The following is a 13,211-nucleotide window of genomic DNA, read 5'->3' as shown; positions in this document are numbered from 1 at the left end:
CCTTAAATGGAAGGTGGAGGAGCACAAGGTCTCTAACATCCACCAGCTCAGTGATGTCGTCATGGAGGAGTGGAAGAGGACTCCAGTGTCAACCTGTGAAGCTCTGGTGAACTCCATACCCAAGAGGGTTCAGGCAGTGCTGGAAAATAATGGTGGCCACACAAAATATTGACAATTTGGACCCAATTTGGACATTTTCACTTAGGGGTGTACTCACTTTTGTTGCCAGCGGTTTAGACATTAATGGCTGTGTGTTGAGTTATTTTGAGGGGACAGCAAATTTACACTGTTATACAAGCTGTACACTCACTACTTTACATTGTAGCAAAGTGTCATTTCTTCAGTGTTGTCACATCAAAAGATATAATAAAATATTTACAAAAATGTGAGGGGTGTACTCACTTTTGTGAGATACTGTATGCTTAGTTTTAATATATAGTAAAGAAGCTGAGAAAACACACTTTTTTGTCTTATAAGCTTCTTACACAGCGATCTGTCCAGTACCTTCATAATCGGCTGAACCTAGTATCTGGCTGCTTTGTCCAGCGGCTTTTAAGGAGCTGATAATTATTTTAGTGTGAGCAACCTAGGGCAGTGATGCCGAACTTTGGCACCCCAGATGTTTCGGAACTACATTTCCCATGATGCTCGGCTACACTGCAGAGTGCATGAGCATCATGGGAAATGTAGTTCCAAAACATCTGGGGTGTCAAGGTTCGCCATCACTGACCTAGGGGCTTGGCTGGCAATAGATGGACTGGAGGACCTCTGCTATGAGTGCCAAAACGTTTTCTCCCTGGGGAAGAGACACTTAGGCTGGGTTCACACTTCAATGTGGATTGGATGCAGGTTTCCTTGCATCCAATTCGCATGACAGGAGATTGTGAGCCGGTTCAAACATCTCCGGAGTGGCTGCAGAGTGAATTGCACAGGAGACCTGTGCGTATTTGGCTCAGATTTAGATCTAAATTAAGGCAGAAATTGATTGCTGATTTGTCCCTGAAATGGAGAACAGGGATGCACCGGACCCCTGCTGCGAGCCGCATCTGGGATAAGTGTGAATGCAGCCTTAAAGTGGAACTTAAAGTGGTAGTAAAGTGTTTTTTTTGGACTTGTACCTACAGGTAGGGCTTATCTGTAGGTACATTGAACGTGTGGTGTTTAGGAGATATTCCCACTGGATGCAGCCGGTGACATGACCATGCGCATGCGCTCTGCATACCGTGCCGGACCTTCAGAACTTTGTGCCGCAGCCGATGGTTTCCATGCTAGATCACTTCAGATCACTATGTAAAACATGCCTATACTGTTTAAAATCCAATAACACACGGTCTTATCCTGCTCTGCACATAATCAGTTGCTCTCTTTTTTTGTTTTTTGCACTGTGCCAAAAATCAGAGCCACTATAGGCCGATCTGCTGGCAGCCTAAATATTTACTGCTGCTCAGGGGCTCTGGACTTCAGCAAAATGATGCTGGAGACAATTTACAGCACACACTAATTTTGGTAGCATAAAAATGAATGTGGAATGTATTTTCCTTGCTAAAGATTAGTATTATTGATCAAGTTGTTATGGGTAAAGATCCGCTTTAACAAAGTTTTTTAGTTCTCTCCCTAAAAAAATAAAAATCAGCAGCTACAAATACTAAAACCTGTCCAGAGATCCAGCACTGTCCTCACTAGGGCCAGTTAATTGGCGGTCTTTGGGTCCCTGGCGCAGCCATGTTTAATGTGGGAAGCTGGCTGTGACTCCTTGCGGAAAGTCGCACTGAGCTTTGCAAATAAACCCGCAGCCCCCTGGTACCTGTTATGTGTCTCAGAAGGCTGCAGGCAAAGATAGGGGGGACACACACTCCCACTCCCAAAAAAAAGTGTCCGAAAGTGGGGGGAGGTGAAAATGCAGAACTTCCCCTTTTGGGTGAAGTTCCGTTCTAAGAGGAGATTCGATTGCAATATATAAATATTTAAATGGAGATTCTAGCTTAGGGAGAAAACTCTTGAGTTTCAAGTCACTTAAAGAGGAAGTAAACCCTGATGTGTTTTACTTCCTCTTTTTCTCGCTGCTGCAGCCTGCAAATGAAAAGCATAATGGGCTAGTATGCATCGCATACTAGCCCAATATGTGCCACTTACCTGCAAAAGAATCCAGCGATGTCCCCTGTGTGGGCTGCGTCCATCTTCTGGCCCTCTTCTTCCGGGCCGCGGACTCTGGCTCTGTGATTTGCTGGAGCCGCGTGACGTCACTCCCGCACATGCGCACGGGAGCCGTGACTAACGGCATAAGCTAGGGAAGAAACGGCACTTAGTTTTGTTTCTTCCCTGCGCATGCGCCGTTGGAATTTCCGGCGGACTACAAGTGAAATATCTCCTAAACGGGGCACATTTAGGAGATATTTCTACTACTTATTCTAGGCTTACCTATAGGTAAAAGTCCAAAAAGTGAGTTTACAACCACTTTAAGAGAACATACAGCCACTCTGTGAAGTTGGATGAGAAGCGGTATAATCTTAAACTGCATAAAGGTTTTTTTACTATTATAGCGCTAAGGATGTGGAACTCCCTTCAACAGTTGGTGGTGTCGATAGTTTCAGATGGACGAGTTAGCAAACGCAATATACAGGGATATGGTAGTGACATAAACACGCACACACGCTAACAAAGGTTGGACTTAATGGACCGGAACCTTAACAACTATGTATCTACTGTATGCCCCACAGGCCGATTTGATATGTTTTTGCATATTTAAATCTGTATCATGATAGTATTGTTAAGTACGTATACCTTTTAAAGTTAAACTCCAGGTATGGATTTTATTGCATAGTTACAGCTTGGGACAATTTAGGTATGTATGGTCCATACCTGTGGAAGTGGAGAATCACTGTAGTAGTAACTACTACAGTGATCATTGCTGTCCAATCTCTACCTCTTCAATTCAGAGAATACTTTGCATTCATTGAGAAAAATGCAAGGTGTTCTTTGGATGTCAGCCGTGCCAAACAAGTGACCCCCTGTGGTTACAATATGCAGCAGGGCAGCAGCTCGGCATGGGACCTGGAAAACAGCGGCACCCACTGCAGTAGCCATTACTACAACAGTGATTCTCCATTCCCACAGGAATGGCATATGCATACTTATATTGGTTAGAAAAGTAATTTTCATGACATTTATTAAAAATAAATATTTGATATCGTCAGTTTCACTTTTTTGTATCTTATAGGACTGTAACTTGATTTTCTATGAATGCAGTGCCTCTAGTGGACATAATGCTAAAGAACCTGTTCTGCATTTAGCAAGGTGAGTCATTTACTGAGTATCAGCCCCTAGCAATATTACCAACGTGTTTCTACCTGTTTTCAACAGATGAGTGTGCAGTTTCTTTTCTGCTTGTACCAGACCAATAAATCAAATTGCTGTTTGTTTTTGTAGTTCTAGTTCATCTGTCTCCAAACTTTCTAAGGAAAGGGGCAGTTTACTGTCCTTCAGGCTTTAGGGGGGGGCCAGGCTGTGGCCAATGGGAGTAGAAAATGCCCCGGCATCAGTGCTCCATCATTGGTTTTAATGGGAGACAGAGGGGGTTATTTACGAAAGGCAAATCCACTTTGCACTACAAGTGCAATCTACAAGTGCAAAGTGCACTTGAAATTGTACTGAAAGTGCATTTGGAAGTGCAATCGCTGTATATCCGAGGGGTAGATCTGAAATGAGGGGAAACTCTGCTGATTTTATCATCCAATCATGTGCAAGCTAAAATGCTGTTTTTTATTTTCCTTGCATGTCCCCCTCAGATCTACAGCGACTGCACTTACAGGTGCACTTTCAGTGCAATTTCAAGTGCACTTTGCACTTGTAGTTTGCACTTGTAGTGCAAAGTTGTGCTCTGTTGTTGCTATAAACTGGAAGAATAGTGCCCCATTGATGGCGTCAGTAAGGGTAATGTTGCCCCATCATTAGTATCAGTGGGTGGAATAGTGCCCTAAGGGCCAGATAAAGGCACGCAAAGGGCCATATCAGGCCTCCGGGCTGCAGTTTGGAGACCACTGTTCTAGTTAAAACTTTCCACTCAAACTAACACTAAAATGGTTTTAAAAAAGAAAATTCTATTCAAATATATATTCTTAACTGAAAAAGTACCTTCTATTACTGTCAGCCTCCTCCAAATCTCCAAATTCCCTTTTATTTTTGAATTCCTGTAAGAGGGTGGCTACATTCATTCTCTATGGTCCCACTGTATGTAGGAACGTAGCCACACTCATTTGCTTGCTTCTGCCATAGACTATGGACTATGGGATGTGTAGTGTGCATACAGCAGTACACATGACTGCAACTTATGTGCAGGACTCGTTCCAAACAAAGGGAAGTGAGGGGGAAATGAAAAGGTTAAGGAGCTAGCAGAGGACTTTACAAGGAGGAAGGAAAACGCAGTAATGGATGAGTCTAGTATCTGGCTGGAATGTCAAGAGGCTGTCTGCATTCAGGACTGTGCACTGTGTCCGCTGACATCTGCCGCCCCATAGAGAACAATGGGTGGACCGATCGTGTCCGCCTGAAAAATGGTGGGCCGTTCGAGTGAAAAGGGCCTTAAGTGTTAAAGTGATCACATCCCTCAAACACCTAGGAATTCAGTTTTTACTTGATTGCAGCCTCTTGTAATCCTTTGTAATGCAGCTCTCAGACTGGAAGAGGGTGGGACAGCACTTATGGCCAGCTAGGTTCCTGCAGTGTACATGTGCTGGTAAGGAAAACAATGACTGGAGAAGAAATCAAAGAGATGACCTATTCTGACAGTTGCTTCTCTTTTCCTGTCCAATCACAGACTGGGGCAGTGGGGCCACCTGGCTGTGCTGTGTGGCAGGACTGTGCAAATGTCAGGGCAGGTTGGACAAAACTACAAATCCTTGGGCTGGTAAAATAGTTCCTCTAAAGCCTGGTACACACGATGAGATTACCAGACGAATAATCCTCCATTTTTTATTTTTTTTGCATGCTAATCTCATGAAACTGAAGAGGTTACAAAAATTCTCGTATGACAGAAAAATAAAATAGAAGCGATGCATTGAATTTGCATTGTATTGTCAGAATAAAACTGTAGTGATTAAATGAAAATTGTACAATCTGGTATTGCACAAGAAAAATGTTCACGTTTGTCCAATTGGATATTATCGGATGAACTGTCACAATCAGCTCTCGAAAGCTGCGTACTAACGAACAGATTATCGTATGATCGCTTCAAAATTGGTATTTTCTGTATGATTGTCTAATCGTGTATATCGGCCTTGAATGTGTTTTAACTGTATATTTAGCTGCTTTACCCAAAGTTGTTTTACCAGTTTGTCATTTTTACTTTTTTTCACTTGTATTGTTAAGGATATTGAAAGAACAAGAAGACAAAGTGAAGGAAAAGACAGTGCGGCTGCTGGACTCTCCCAAGAAGAAAAGCTGCTGTTCCAGGCAGTAGCCAATGATATTTAATGTCTCATTTGATGTAAACACTACTGTTCTATGATGTCTTTAGTTGTATATTTTTGTAGTATAATTCTACCAATCAACATAATATTTATTGTTAAATTGCTACAAACTTTTTTTTTTTTTCCTGATATGTAATTCAGGAAAATGTTCCTTATACTGCTATACAGAACACTGAAAGAGTAAAAATTCTAAGATTTATTTTTTTTAAGTAAACCTGAGTAATTCAAACTTAACATACTGTATAATGAAAAATTAAATAAAAAGTACAGATTATTTTCAGAAAAAAACCCACATGGAAATGACTAGTAGATCCAGAGATACGGTTAAACAGATATTGTGTGTCACCAGCAGGGGGCAGAAGGCTATCGCCAAGCACAATTCTAGCAAGTCTAGTGTTCCCCTGAGCCACCAAAGGAAAAAAAATGAGGTTAGGAAAGGCTGAAGGTCAGGACTCACTGAAGGTCAGGGTTCACTAAAGGGCACGGGCTCACTGAAGGTCAGGGTTCACTGAAGGTCAGAGTTCACTGAAGGTCAGGGCTCACTGAAGGTCAGGGTTCACTGAAGGCCAGGGCTCATTGAAGGCCAGGGCTCACTGAAGTTCAGGGCTCACTGAAGGTCAGGGCTCACTGAAGGTCAGGGTTCACTGAAGGTCAGGGCTCACTGAAGGCCAGGGCTCACTGAAGGCCAGGGCTCACTGAAGGCCAGGGTTCACTGAAGGTCAGGGCTCACTGAAGGTCAGGGTTCACTGAAGGTCAGGGCTCACTGAAGGTCAGGGCTCACTGAAGGTCAGGGTTCACTGAAGGTCAGGGCTCACTGAAGGTCAGGGTTCACTGAAGGTCAGGGCTCACTGAAGGTCAGGGCTCACTGAAGTTCAGGGCTCACTGAAGGTCACGTCCGGCAGCAGACAAATGTAATCAAGAATCGAGCATAAGATCAGAACAGCTGGCAGATGGAGGGTGCCAACCAAAATCGGTCATCACCGAAGGCCAGTTATAAAAGGATAAGACAAGGGCAGGCAGACTCAGATAGTAAGAGCAAGAAAAGTCATAATAAATCAGTGCATTTGAATATAAAAAAGCAGCCAGCCAGTTAGGATACAGAAACCATTAACCACTTCAGCCCTGGAAGCTTTCAGCCCCTTCATGACCAGGCCATTTTTTGCGATACGGCACTGCGTCGCTTTAACTGACGATTGCGCGGTCGTGCGACGCTGTACCCAAACAAAATTCCTGTCCTTTTTTGCCCACAATTAGAGCTTTCTTTTGGTGGTATTTGATCATCTCTGCGGTTTTATTTTTTGCGCTATCAACAAAAAAAAGACCGACAATTTTGAAAAGAAAAACAATCTTTTTGACTTTCTGCTATAAGACACATCCAATAAAGTAATTTAAAAAATCTAATCTTCATCAATTTAGGCCAAAATGTATTCAGCATAAAATTTTTGGTAAAAAAAATCCCAATAAGCGTATATTGGTTGGTTTGCACAAAAGTTTGCGCATCTACAAACTATGAGATATTTTTATGACATTTTTATTTTTACTAGTAATGGCGGCAAACAGCGATTTTTAGTGGGACTGCAACATTGCGGCGGACAAATTGGTAACTAAGTGACACTTTTTGGGGACCAGTGACACCAATACAGTGATCAGTGCTGTTACTGTACTAATGACACTGGCAGGGAAGGAGTTAACATCAGGGGCGATTAAGGTGTTAAGCAGTGATAGCTGGTGGCTTTTTGTTTGGGAGGGGCGACAAACAACCACCCCCCCCAGGCGGCACCTCAACCCCCCCCCACTGTCTGCCGGTCCACTGGCACATACCCCATTTAGGCGGAGGGCACATCGGGCAGCGGTGGAGATTGGGGAATCGGCGGGCACATCGGGCAGTGGCAGGGATCGGGGCATCGGTGGACATCAGGCTGCGGTGGGCATCAGCTCCTGTGTCTCCTCCCCTCCTCCTAGGCATCCAATAGGATCACCTGTCCTTTCAGCCAATTGGGTGACGGGTATCCTGATTGACCGGGAGGAGGATCACTGTTGCAACAGCAAATATTCATTTGCTGTTGCACCACACCTGGGTGGACTCCAGACGCAGGGCTCTGCGTCCCGAGCCCATCCTATTTTGAAGCCGGCGCGCATGCCTGCCCCAGACCCCATGGAGTAAACAACGTACAGGTACGTTGTTTTTCGTGCAGCCAGACAGCCCTGCCACAGAAAATGTGCGGTGGGCGTTCCGGAAGCGGTTAATCAGGAACTGTTTAATTTTCAGCCCTGGTTCACACTGATGCAATGCAGGAAATGCACAAGATTTGCTGCATTTTCCCGCATTGTACTGTTTAGCATTCACACTGCATCCATGCGATCTGCTGCGGCTGTCAATGTTAAATGAATAACATCCCGAAAGAGATTGCGAAATGCAGTGCAATTGCCAGAATGCAATTTAGGTGCAGAAAAAAGGGCCTTGCACCATTTTGGTGCAGATGGGATGTGATTTGAGCCATACAAAATGTATGGCTTAAATCGCACTGTACAGATAACGCATGTGATGTGCACAAGAATGCGGTGCGATTCCTGGGCAAATTACATGAGGTGTTCCAAACGCACCAATGTGAACCAAGGCTCAATATAAGCACTACTAATTGGGGTTAGGTGCGCAGCTGCAGTGTAACCATGCTACAGTGCTGAATATTGTCCAGCAGATGGCAGGGGTGAGCATCTAAACACAGCAGATTTGTGCACCTCGGGAGACTGCAAGAGATACACAGCTGCAGGTGGACAGTTGCATATAGGCAGCTGAATAGAATGTATATATAAATGTCACACTTTCCTGTTAAACTCAATCATGGCCCTGCTCCTGCCCACTTCTGTGCCTTACTATAGTTCCTTATATGTGATGGGGGGACAGGCTCATGTCAGAACTTTACAGGAACAGTCAAAACTTTGTGTATTGCTTCAGCTGCCTGTATCTTTGGTTCCACTGATAATTCTGATGTGCGGTTTTAGCTAAGGATAATCTCTGTGTTCATATTTTTCATTGTGTGCTTAGTTTGAATTGCCTAGGTTTGGGACAAGTTTACTTTAACAAAAATAGGCAAAAATAAAATTCTGCTTTCATGTGAAAGAACGTACATATTGTTGGTTTGATCTTTGGTCTTCTATGAAACCAAACACTTGCCTCTGTTTAGAGAGGAAGCAAACTTTTTTTTTTTCTGTTGTGCCCCTGTCTTATCAGCTTATGTTGCTGCTAAAATGTTTTTGAATAAAGGAGTCTGAAATGGAAATTCAATATAGAGCCATGTAGCACCATAATAAATGCCCCTGGGCTCCATATCAAATGGGTATCAGGGAGACTGCTGGGAAGGGAAACTAAGACAGGCCATACATGGAGCGAATTTCTTTCCTGCAACCACAAGTTGCAGGAAAGAAATTTGCTTGATTCCCCCCATCAACACAGACAGTGTGGATGCAGGAATCTTTCCTGCTGGGCCATTGTCTTCTCCCAGCAGGGGAGACCGCACCAGGAGAAGACAGTGATTATTGCTAGCGCCTATGGAACCCGCTAGCGATAATCACAAGTAAAGCCTAGCATGCTGATTGTACCGAAGCTGATTGATTGATCATCTTGGTTCATTCAGCCTGCCCATACACGGTTGGAATCTCAGCTGGTTCCTGCTGAACCTGCTGAGATTCCAACAGTGTATGGCCTGCCTAAATTGTTGGCATTCAGGTACAGGTTCTTATTGAGTGTACAAAGAGTCTTACTTCTGCTGTTAGAAGCATTGTAGAAAATGTTTACTCTTAGGACAAAAATCATAGTAGATGCTAACTGGGTGTAGCTGGGAACCTAGGTAGAAATATTTTTTCTGTTAGAACCCTCAAAAAAGCAAATATGTGGCTCAACCAACAAGCATCTACCCAAACTGAAAATCCATTTAAGTAGATTGGCACAGTAAATGTGACATAGCTGACCATCAGAGTTGCATGATGTAGGTCATTGGTCTTTACACCCACATTCAAATTGCTAACTTGCTATTCCATTGAGTTGAATCAGATGTCTTGCAATATTAGGCTGAAAACCAGCCTTTGGCATTAGTTTGACATCAGTTTGAGACTCTTATGCGATCCTTCAGAAATCATTGACAGCTGCATTTGACTTGCAGCTGACCTCTTTCTAACCTTTTTGCTGCTTCAAACAGGTTTTTCATTCCCGTAGAGCTGTGTGAGAATGCTAAACCCCATCCAAGGTGACTGGCCATTAACACAGGACCTAAGACTCAGCAAAAGCCATCTCGTGTGACCTAAAAGCATTTCTGTTCATGGTTGAAGCTCTTCCAGCAATCAACCTTATACAACAAAGTGTTACTATTTCATAAGCCCCAATTTCTAAGTGCAGTTTAACCAAGTTAGAATTTGCCTCAATCAGATATATTCTGATTGGCCGCAATATGTTAGCACACCTTGAAAGTTATCACTTTAAAATTAAGAATTGATTTTGAATAAGGCTGCCAGTGTTACTTTCATGTCTGACCATTGTGTTTACTTATGCCCAAAATTATTATTATTATTAGGAAAATTTTCCAAAGAGATCTTTGTTTCCTCTAGTAACTGGTCAATTTGCTTTCTTTCCACCATGCTGTATTGGCAAAATGTACGAGAAAGTCTGATAGGTTGCTACAGGTACCAAGAACAACAAGATAAAATACGGCTCTTTCAGAGTTAGGGTTGGGGTGGGCCAAGGGATAGGTAGAAGAAGCAGCTGCCTTGGAAGCTTCAGCAGAAAGGGGGGTGCAAAAAGTGCAGGACCTGCAATCTATGCTGCTGAAGTAGCGTATAGTTTATTGGGGAAAGGGACACTCTTTGGTCATTTTGCTTTAAGACCTTCATCTTCATCTTGGCACTGCCTATAAACATGACAGGAGTCACCCAATTTCATTATTTTAATGGAAGCCCCTGATGCTGTTTATATAATTTCTTTCCCTTTTATTCCTTTTATTGCCGAAGAGCAAAGTGATATCCTTGGTACTTTCTAAGTATTTATTGGGTTTTAAGTATTGGGGAGCATATGATTTACTTTTTCCTATCTAGCAACGCTGGTACCCTTTACTTTTAGGATGATGCTTTGTGATACTGTGCTCAGAGTATGCTTGCAGGTCTGGCCATATCTATGGCCAGCTTTAGTCAACAAGGCAAAAATGTGCAAACCAGCACATCAAAATTCATTTTTCATTGATCTGACTTTAGTAAACTGAAATCTAATTGGTTGCTACAGCTTACAGGGCTTTGCACACTGCCCGTGTTGCACTCTTGTACCGATTAAGAATGATAGTCTTTTGACATTGCACATAAAAATGTTACTGTTTGTAAAATTTGTTTTGCATCTGTGTATGTGTAGGAATAGCAAATAATGATGCCCATTGCAAACAAACAGCTGTTTTTTATTAGTCTTTTAAAAGAGACTTCATGGAAAACTGGTAATTCACAAAGAGAAGTCAGCAGTTGGCTCTTGGGTTTCGTCTAAACCCCTGGTGCCCAACCTGCCACCCGAGGGCTGCATGCAGCCTTTTCGTATATGATGTGCAGTCCTCTGACCTTTTATTTTACAATTATATTTTTTATAATTATTTTAGGAGTGACGTTGTCAGACTTTGAGAAAATATCAGCATCTAAACAGACCTTTAAGACAGAAAAAAAAGATTAAGGACACAGCCCTGAATCTCCATCACTGCAGCTTCAGTAGCACGGGATAAATGGACAGGAATAGCTCTGCACAGATCCTCCTGTTCATTCACAAACTTAAGGATAGTGAACACAGTTTACTGTGCCTCTTTTATGAATAAGGAGTCCGTGATCGGTATGGATCACTGACTCTATTCAGTAAGACAATAAAGGGGCCGGTAAATGACACATTTACCTGCCCCTTCCCTGCTCTCCATCCTGATAGATCCCCTGCAGCAGCCGGCGGAAAAGGGGAGGGAAATTGGCAACACTGCGAGGGATGTGGGAGGTGGGGTGGCAGGAGATTACATAGAGGCCAGGGGGCAGCAGGAGGTGGGTAGGAGGAGTGGCGGTGCAGCATGTAGAGAAACCTATCCCTTCCATTTTCCTGAAGGAGAAAAATAGAGGCGATCAGTTGCTTCTCCATGCCACCCACCACTCCTCCTATCCAGGTGTACAGGTCGCTATATGGGCCCCCTGGAGCATGGGGTCAGTCCCAATTGTGATGCCTGTGGCCCCTGTATGGATGCCCCTGCTCTGCCCCCTATTTCCTCTAGTAGGTCTGCAGTTTATGACAGTCCTCTTAAGCATTACATATATTGAACACTATGTGCAGCCCTTTGGTAATACCAGGGGCTGCATTTGAAGCCCCCTTTAGCTCATAAATTGACAACTGCTGATCTAATCTAAGTGCTGTCATTTCCAGACATAGTTACATAGTTAGTCAGGTTGAAAAAAGACACATCCAGTTCAACCATCACATACAGCACCACCTGCTGGTGAAATGTGGCAGTGCATGCTAAACAATTTTTCAATTTCTTTGTTGACCTATTTTCCTTCATTTGTTAACAGTAAAAATAGCATTGGGGGTTCTAGCGTTCTTTAAAGAAGCTAAAAATGTACAACTCTATGTTTTACTGTCAAGAAAGGTCACAGAAAAACAGGGACATTCTAACTAGACTGAGAAAATAAGTTGAATCTGATTGTTTGTTATGGGCAACACATCTTTTCCACATATATACTTTTCTCACTGTTTGTTGTAAAATATTTGTTGCTGAGGCTAGATTTGGACAGACTACTGTCTTTAGATCTGAATGAATACAAGTTATTGGTCAAAAAGAATTAATAAGTTATTCATTTAAAATACTTTATGGATTGTCACTGTTGTCCTAGAAAGATGCTTATTTTTAGAAATGTTGATCAGATTTTTTAAATGATATTGTATTATTTAATGTTAAATGTATAAATATTCTGAATTTAATGAGAACGTGAATTTTCAAAGATAAGTTTTTTTTCAAATGATATTTTAATCTCTTATATTGAAAACTCCACACCAGTTACAACTAAAATCTGCCCTAGTTTGACCATATTTGGACCCACCAGTGCCCACATTAAAGTGTATATACAGGCAAAACTTTTTTTTTTAGTTTTGATAGAATAGGTTAAAATCCCCGCCAGGTTATTTTTTTTTTGTCTGTGTGCAATTGGGGAAATTTAATTTCACATCCTGTTACAGGGACACATCAGAACGTTAAATGAAATCTCTCAAAGTGAAGAGAATTCTCTTTGACCTCACAAGATCAGTCTCCATAATGAGATTTCCCCTCTCTTCTTGCTCTAGAAATTTTAAAGCAGGACTGTGCAGTTCCCGCCCGGCCTATGGCAAGATGATGCCGGCGGGAACATCTCGTCGATCTGGGTGGACGTCATATGCCACGCAACAGTAAGATCTGTCAATGGCTGCGTCCACTAGACACAGCCGGTGACTATTAACTGTAATGGCCCGCTGCCGGTACCGCTATAACCAATAACAGAAGGTCACATGCCAGTTGTACACAATGGACGGCTTCCCTTCAAGCCATCCATTGTATACAATTGTGTTGCTAGCTGTGATTGCTAGCCAGTGTAATCACATGGTACAGACTGGGCCAATCACAGCCCATCGGTACCATGTGATTATCTCTGGCCAATCACAGCTAATCACAACAAAACAAACTGAATGAATTGATTTCATTCAGCAAAATGCTTGCA

General features: G+C 42.7%; 1 protein-coding gene across 2 annotated transcripts in view; it reads left to right on the top strand.

Annotated features, from left to right (window-relative positions):
* Window positions 1–12,447, top strand: part of CRACR2A (calcium release activated channel regulator 2A) — a 208,565-nt gene extending 196,118 nt beyond the window's left edge. For both annotated transcript variants that reach the window (XM_073621246.1, XM_073621245.1), the window contains exons 17-18: window positions 3,218–3,294; window positions 5,365–12,447. In XM_073621246.1, the coding sequence (XP_073477347.1) occupies window positions 3,218–3,294; window positions 5,365–5,455 (168 nt within the window). In that variant the 3' untranslated portion in view covers window positions 5,456–12,447. The remainder of the gene's footprint in view (window positions 1–3,217; window positions 3,295–5,364) is intronic.
* The last annotated feature ends 764 nt before the right edge of the window (window positions 12,448–13,211 follow it).

This window comes from Aquarana catesbeiana, linkage group LG03 (assembly GCF_042186555.1).
Source record: "Aquarana catesbeiana isolate 2022-GZ linkage group LG03, ASM4218655v1, whole genome shotgun sequence".
Classification (NCBI taxonomy): Eukaryota; Metazoa; Chordata; class Amphibia; order Anura; family Ranidae; genus Aquarana; species Aquarana catesbeiana.
Note: the sequence above shows the minus strand (reverse complement) of the source record. Positions and strands in the feature narration are given on the sequence as shown.